The 7,398-nt window shown below is 47.1% G+C and overlaps 1 protein-coding gene across 5 annotated transcripts; it reads left to right on the forward strand.

Moving 5' to 3' along the window:
• The first annotated feature begins 275 nt into the window (after positions 1 to 275).
• On the forward strand, positions 276 to 7,014 carry SPRY2 (sprouty RTK signaling antagonist 2). Of its 5 annotated transcripts, XM_072927865.1 has the most exons (3): positions 276 to 957; positions 1,141 to 1,214; positions 5,241 to 7,014. In XM_072927865.1, the coding sequence occupies exon 3, from the start codon at positions 5,292 to 5,294 to the stop codon at positions 6,225 to 6,227; it is 936 nt and encodes a 311-aa protein (XP_072783966.1). In that variant the 5' UTR covers positions 276 to 957; positions 1,141 to 1,214; positions 5,241 to 5,291; the 3' UTR covers positions 6,228 to 7,014. The 5 variants fall into 5 exon arrangements, with proteins under 5 accessions (XP_072783966.1, XP_072783980.1, XP_072783975.1 ...); XM_072927879.1 differs by lacking the exons at positions 276 to 957; positions 1,141 to 1,214 and adding an exon at positions 1,384 to 1,408; XM_072927874.1 differs by lacking the exons at positions 276 to 957; positions 1,141 to 1,214 and adding an exon at positions 1,475 to 1,843.
• Positions 7,015 to 7,398: the final 384 nt, after the last annotated feature.

The raw sequence follows: 7,398 nt of genomic DNA on the forward strand, positions 1-7,398 counted from the left end.
CGAGCACAAAAGCAAGCTCGAGCGGCGTGAGACCGCGCACGGAGCAGCCTCCCGTGAGCACAGGCTGCGGCGAGGCCCCAGGAGCGCGGCTGCAGCTCGCCCCGCGCAGCGCGGGGAGCGCCGCGGATGGGCCTGGGCCGGGGCCGGGGCCGGGGCCGGGGCCGGGGCCGGGGCCGGGGCCGGGGCCGGGGCCGGGGCCGGGGCCGGGGCCGGGGCAGCAGGGCTGGCTCGGCGGCGGCAGCGCTGCCCTTTTGAATGCCTCCCGCAGCTCTGAGTGCTGGCAGGGCGCTGGGAGCGCCAGTGAATGTAGCCCCGCAGAGCCAATGAGCTGGGACCGGATGCGATATATCCTCTGGGACAACAACTGCTCTGTTCCTCCTCAGATCCACATGACGCCATTTACTGCTGCTTTTGCAGAGAGATCACCCTACCTCCTCCGGAAAGAAAAAGAGAGAGAGGGAGAGAGCGAGCGAGCAGAAAAACGTCGAGTCCCTACAGCTCAGATCTCAAATCTTCCTCCTCCTCCTCCTCCACCTCCTCCAAACACACAACAACAACCACCACCACAAATCCGCTGCGCTCCCAAAACACCCCCCCCGATTGCAAACCACAGAACTGCCTGCAACACACACGCTCGCAGAGGGAGCGAGAAAGCTAAGAGGGAGAGAGGGGAGAGGAGCCTGCAGCAAGCAGCTTCTCAGGAGAACGGCTACATTGCACAAGCTACTTTTTTGGAGGAGCTCAGTGGAAGAAAGCTCTGGGATTTTATTTTAGATCCACTTTGTTTTGTTTTCTTTGGCTTTTCCCTTTCCTCTTGAATTTGCAACAGCAACAAAAAACCAGTGACTTGGTATTGGCGATTCGGCCTCCTGTTCATTGAGGAAAAGAAAGGAAAGTGTGGGTGTGTGAGACTGAGTGATTTTTAGGAGCAAAGAAAATCCACCCCGATCCGGAGAGGTGTGTTGATTATTATTATAGTATATACACGCACACACGTATTTATAATCGATCTGGGGAAAAGCACCTAACTTTGATCTGGACTTTTTTTTTTTTTTTTTTTTTTAACATGGTGATCATTCTTACTCTAATTTGCAAGTTGGACTAAAGCAGAGTTTGGAAAAGAATTTTTTTTTGCTTTAGGGCTGGATTTATTTGCAAACCGCAGGAAGAAGAAAATACAAGAGAGAGGGGTTTGGTGCAGCGCCGCGATCACGGTGAGAGCCTTTTCCTTCTTTGCAAAACAAGCTTTTCAGTAACCTCCTTCTCTCCCCCCCCCCCCCCCCCCCCCCGCTTTGGTTGCTCCAAGAAAACTCGTGGAAATGTTTGAGGCCGATCCCTTTTCCATTCGTACAGGTTCTCCCTCTCCCCCCCCTTCCCTTCTCCTTCCTTTCTCAGAGAGGAGCTGGAGGTGGGATTTCGGAGCGGTTTCTCTCCGGGGAGGGGTGGGGGGAGCTCCGTGGGGTTTGCGGACTGCGCCGCGTTCGTGCCCCGCCGGGGTGCCCCGGGGGTGCGGAAGGCTGCGCAGGGGGCGGAGGGCTGCGCGGGCGCCCCGGAATGCCTGCGGGGCTGCGAGTGGGGCGGGGGGGTGAGCTGCGAGGAACCACAGCTCCGGCGTGTTCTGGCTGCTGCGGGGGGCCGGGCACGGGAGGTCCTGCGCGCTCCTGCTTCGCTGGGCACGCGTGGGTTTCCGACAAGCCCCGGGGGAGGTGAAGGGAGGGCGCAGCGGGGCTGGCGAGCGTCGGGGCTGTTTGTCCCCTGGTTTTGGGGAGAAGGAGCAAACCGCCTTTCAGTGCGTGATTTACGCCTGTCTGTAGTGGCGTCAGGAGATCCGTGCGATTCGGAAGTGAGTGCACGTCTGGTACAAATATATACGTGTGTGTATGTGCGTGTGTGTAAGTTTAGATATTTCTCCTGTGATGAAATTAATTCGATCTGTAAGACAAGGAAAGTCCTTCTCTGGGTTCTTCTATGCAGAGGGCGTGTGTGGACGGGAAGGAAAAGCCATAATTTTTGCTGCTTCTTTTTTTTTTTTTTTTTTTTTTTTTTTTTTTGTGGACTTACTTCGTGACAGCCCCCTTCCCCCATAAAAAAAAAAAAAAAAAAAAAAAAGAAAAAAAAGAAAAAAAAAGCTGCTGGTGTTTTCAGCAAGCTGTTTGTGTGTCACTTTGCCCCACCCCGATGGTAAAGTCCCTTTTGCCCTAATCCATAGTCTGATCACACACTCGGCCCTTAATGGGGGTTTCAAAGCACTTTGAAAGAAGAGGAGGTGGTTGGTGTGTGTGCGGTGGGAATGGGGGTGGGGGTGTCTTGCACAGGCTCCGGCCACAAAACAGAAATTCACGGGCAGAGGACTTCTCTCCCTTAGGCTTCGCCCTTCCCCGGCCAGCGGTACACGGGATTTTTCCACAGCACGCAAGAAGCCCCTCGAGTTTTAAACCTCCCCAAATGTGCCGAACGCGAAACTCGTCTCCCTCGCTCACCCTTTTGCCAAGCCCAGTTTGAAAGAAAAGAAAAGTTAGCAATCCTGGCACTTGAGTTCGGTGAGAGTGGACTTTGGCTTCTTAGAAGTGGGGAATCGTGTTATCACGCACATGCACACACAAAAAGGCAAATCTGCTTCTCTTGCTCTTGGCGGATGCAAAGGGGAGAAGTACTAGGTCAGAGGAGGGAGAGGTGTGCCCTCCTGTCAGGATTTTCAAGCAAATGTAGGTGAAAGAGAGATTTTTGAGGTTTGCAAATAAATGTGCTGGTTCTTTGCGTCCTGTCCTGTTAGCGGATCTGTGGCGGGGATAAAAAAGGGGGAGCACCCTGCTCGGTCTGATGCCCCCACTGGAAATGCCTCCTGGGTCCCTCCGGGCTGGGGCGGAGCGGGGCGGGCTGAAGGTCAGGCAATTTGCAGAATATGCGTAAAATAAGAGGAGCTTTTCCAGCGGCTGGCTTTGTGAAGTTGAATGGGTGTTTAGCGCAAGGCGAGAGGGGGTAATCTGCCTTTTGCCCAGCTGTCCCGGAGGTGTTGTCTGAACCGTCTGCAGGGCGCCTGGCACTTCCCGGGAGGGGAAGCTCCTTTAGCATCTCCTGGGGGAGGGCAGGGGGGAAGAGTTTAAAGGAAACATGGGTTTGACTTTCTGATAAGGCGACTGAAGCAGCCCCCTCCCACCTCCCAGCCCAGAGGATGTCTCCTGGTTATCTCCAGGTTGTCTGCACTCTCCGGCGGGCGAGGGGCTGTCGCCTCCCACCTGCTGCGCGCCCCCCGCCCGAGACGGAGCTGGAGGCGGGGAGGGAAGTGGAGAGCGGAGGCTGCTTTTCCAGCTCCCACCTTGGCGTCTGAGGGGGGCTCCGCCACCGATCCCGGGGTCGTCTGAAGCGCCTTCAGGTCAGGGTCAACTTTGCTTTTGCAGTGGGTTGTCATTTCTGGAGAATCAGCCCGGCGTACCCTCCGGGCTGGCTGGGGCTGGTGGAAACCTGGACGTGGAGGAGAGATAGGGCTGCCAATTCCTCTCAAGAATGGGGAAAGCATTTTATTTTTTTTTTTTTTTTATCTCCAGATAGTTTCAGAGGAGTTGAACATCTGCTTGGGCTGTTGGTTGAATCTTTTGGTATGGCAGAGGTTTTAATTTGAAAAAAAAAAAAAAAAAGCATAAGCAGTGCTTCAAGCCAAGTTTGCAAGACTTTTTTACTTTTTTTGTGGGGATGTAGGCAGGGGGTGGGAAATGAGCACTGTAACATACATCCTGTGTCCTAAACCAGGATTTGACAATATTTAAAATAAATGGTTACTCTTAAAAGTTAGAGATTCGTCTATATGTTTTTGTTGGGTTTTTTTTGTTTTGTTTTTTTTTAAGAAAAAAACACTTGAAGCAGGGGAGCCAGGAGTTAAAAGGTTAAATGTTTTGCATTGATGTTAGAATAAAGACAGTGTCTTGAGATACTCTTTGTTAAACTGTTTGGCTATATTTTACTATACTGCAGTACAGTATTATTGTTGGTAACTGATGTGTACAGAGTAACACTATGGTGCTCTTTCTAGGTATAATTGAAGACATTGTGTGGTCCTTGTAAGAAGTTTGGTTCCTGCTTGGGTTTTAATTGTAGAATATTGTTCTGGATTTTTGTATAGGTAATTGGATTTTGGAGCCACTTTAAGTTATGATAAAGGCAAAACAAATATTAACTAATTTAGAAGGCAGTACTTGAAACTTGAGCATATTTGAGTGTGGAAGCTATTTATGAGTTCTCATCTTCTTTGTCTTTTACTGACTTTTCATTTAAATTCTAAAGTCTGCATTTTTACTTTGTAGTTAAAGATCATTTCAAGTAATATTCATAATCAAGTAGACTTCTTGGATGCTGACATTATTTGATTATGTTATGCATGCTTCTATCCCACAATCCACTCTTGATAATATTTACAATTTGAAATGTAGTCTATAGAATTTTTTACACATTAAAAAATAAAAAAGCAAACAACTGTGGTAACATTGCTTTTGTAGTTTTGAGCCTTAAAATAACAATCACAGTGGTGTGCAACAGTATGACACACACTAAAATACTGGAGAGAGATATTTTTACTTGTGCTGTTGAAGTTTTTGGTAGCACTAACTCATTTAATGTCTAACCTCAAACATTTTATTGCTATTTAGTGTTTTTCTTGGGACCATTGGTATTAAACTAAAATTTCCTATTTACATCATGTAAAGTTTAATGTGTAAAGAGACTAGCCTAACAAAATATTATCCAGTTTTAAACAAAATTGGAGAATTATATGTCTGTCATCAGCAGGTCACATTACACTTGCTAAATACTTGCAGGATAGTTTGTTGGTTTTTTTTTTAGTATAAGGTTTTCAGTAGCCTGATGTGAAAAGAAGTGTCACTTCAAGTGGTGGAAATGTAATCACTTTAAAGGCCATGGTCTAACCAGAAGATGACCTGAGAAGCCTCAGTTAGCAGGACTAATACCTAGACTTTCCAGAGCCACAAGTTAAGTTGCATGGTCCTAGGAAAGAATCCTAGGGATTCTTAAAAGTCCTTAAGCTCTCCACAGCAGTAGGCAGAACAGGCCAAGGGAATTTGGTCACTCAGCTGTCTGGTGCCAGTGCTTGTTCCAGACGTGACTCCTTTTTTTAATGGCTGATGCATTATTTGATTGTCTGCGGTGCTGTGGGGTCCTCCAGGCTTGAAAAGTTGCTGGAGAGAGCGTGAGACATGTTGCAATAGTGAATCCTCTCTTTTTTGCTCCAGGATTTCAGATGTGTTCTAAGCCTGGTGGGGTGAGCAAGCTTCTGGGCAGTGATGGAGACTCAGCACGGCAGTGGGTCACAGCCCTTACTACAGGCTCGGCGTGACAGTGGGAGACCGCACGGGGAGCCCGACCTGCGGGATGTCCTGATGCAGCAGGTTCACGTCTTGTCGTTGGACCAGATCAGAGCCATCCGAAACACAAATGAATACACAGAGGGACCTACGGTGGCTCCACGGCCGGGGGTCAAATCTTCTCCTCGGGTAACAACCCAACCCAAAAGTGAAAGGCCTCATGGGTTGCCTGAGCATCGTCATTTCAGCCGGATCCAGCACACGCAAACGCACTCATCTCCTCGAGTGCCTCTCTCCCGGTCCATCAGCACAGTCAGCACGGGCTCACGGAGCAGTACGAGGACGAGTACAAGCAGTAATTCGTCAGAACAAAGACTTCTGGGGTCGTCTTCGGGGCCAGTTGCTGATGGGATAGTCCGAATGCAGCCCAAGTCTGAGCTCAAGTCGAGTGAGCTGAAGCCACTGAGCAAAGAAGATTTGGGAGCACACAGCTACAGGTGTGAGGACTGTGGAAAGTGTAAGTGTAAGGAGTGCACTTATCCAAGGACCCTCCCCTCATGTTGGATCTGTGACAAACAGTGCCTTTGCTCAGCCCAGAACGTGGTTGATTATGGGACTTGTGTTTGCTGTGTGAAGGGCCTCTTCTATCACTGCTCTAATGATGACGAGGACAACTGTGCTGACAACCCCTGCTCCTGCAGTCAGTCACATTGCTGCACTAGGTGGTCCGCCATGGGTGTAGTGTCCATCTTTCTGCCTTGCTTGTGGTGTTACCTACCAGCCAAGGGTTGCCTTAAGTTGTGCCAGGGCTGTTACGACCGGGTAAATCGGCCTGGGTGCCGCTGCAAACACTCCAACACCGTTTGCTGCAAAGTTCCCAGCGTACCCCCCAGGAACTTTGAAAAGCCAACATAGCATCACTAGCCAGAAATACTAAAGTAACAAGGATTATTATTTTAACGTACATATGCAACCAACTAAGCAGCTATGGTCTTGGCACTGTAGTGGAAGGGTTGGGGATGTACTTTGCTGTTTGCAGTGAAATGCTTTTCTGTGTGTGTGCCATCTTAACTGATACGCTTGTTAGAATCCAGCTAATGGCATACAGGGGAAAAAAAAGGGATGCAGTACATTCTGACCCACATATTGCATAAGCTAAAGCAACACAGACACTCCTAGGCAACTCTATTGTTTGTGAATAGTACTTGCAAAATTTGTAAATTAGCAAATGACTCCTTTTTTTTCATTGTTTTCTGCCAGAGATAATGTGCTATATTTTTGTATATACAATAATATTTTCAACTGTGAAAAGTAAGTGCTGTCATAAGACATGGCACAGTCACAAAATATTATACTAATATGTTGTACATTCGGAAGAATGTGAATCAATCAGTATGTTTTTAGATTGTATTTTGTCTTACGGAAACCTTCTATTACAAGACTTTGATTTCCCTTTGGACTTCATGTATATTGTACAGTTACAGTAAAATTCAGCCTTTATTTTCTAATTTTTCAACATATTGTTTAGTGTAAAGAATATTTATTTGAAGTTTTATTATTTTATAAAAAGAAATATTTATTTTAAGAGGCATCTTACAAATGTCGCCCCTTTTTATGAGGACGTCATAGTTGCTGCAGATAAGGGGTGTATGATGCATATGTTCACTATAAAATAGAAAATATATTAACGTTTGAAATTAAACTGGGCTACTTGTCATTTTTTTCCCATTTACTGTTCTGAGTTGGGAGAATCGATACTTCTAATTGCAAACTTGACAGTGCTATAGTCACAGTGAGCCTAATGTGAAACTGAAAAGAGATTTTTAAGTGTATTCTTTTGTTCATGTTTACTTCTTCACCTGAAAACGGTGCAGGATTTTTTCTCCCTTTCTTTGCACAAATGTCCCATATACTGTTCCTGCAAGAGAAAAGGAAAATGAACATAGGAAAATGCATTAATTCATTCCAGACTAGGACTAATAAGCACTGAAAGCTTGACCTATTCTATAAGTGATGAGCTTTTGTGATTCAAATAGGAAATAAGTAATCATTCACAAAAAATGTTAGGCTTGCATAGCTTTACTCA

The sequence above is a fragment of the Taeniopygia guttata genome, chromosome 1, assembly GCF_048771995.1.
Source record: "Taeniopygia guttata chromosome 1, bTaeGut7.mat, whole genome shotgun sequence".
Lineage (NCBI taxonomy): Eukaryota > Metazoa > Chordata > Aves > Passeriformes > Estrildidae > Taeniopygia > Taeniopygia guttata.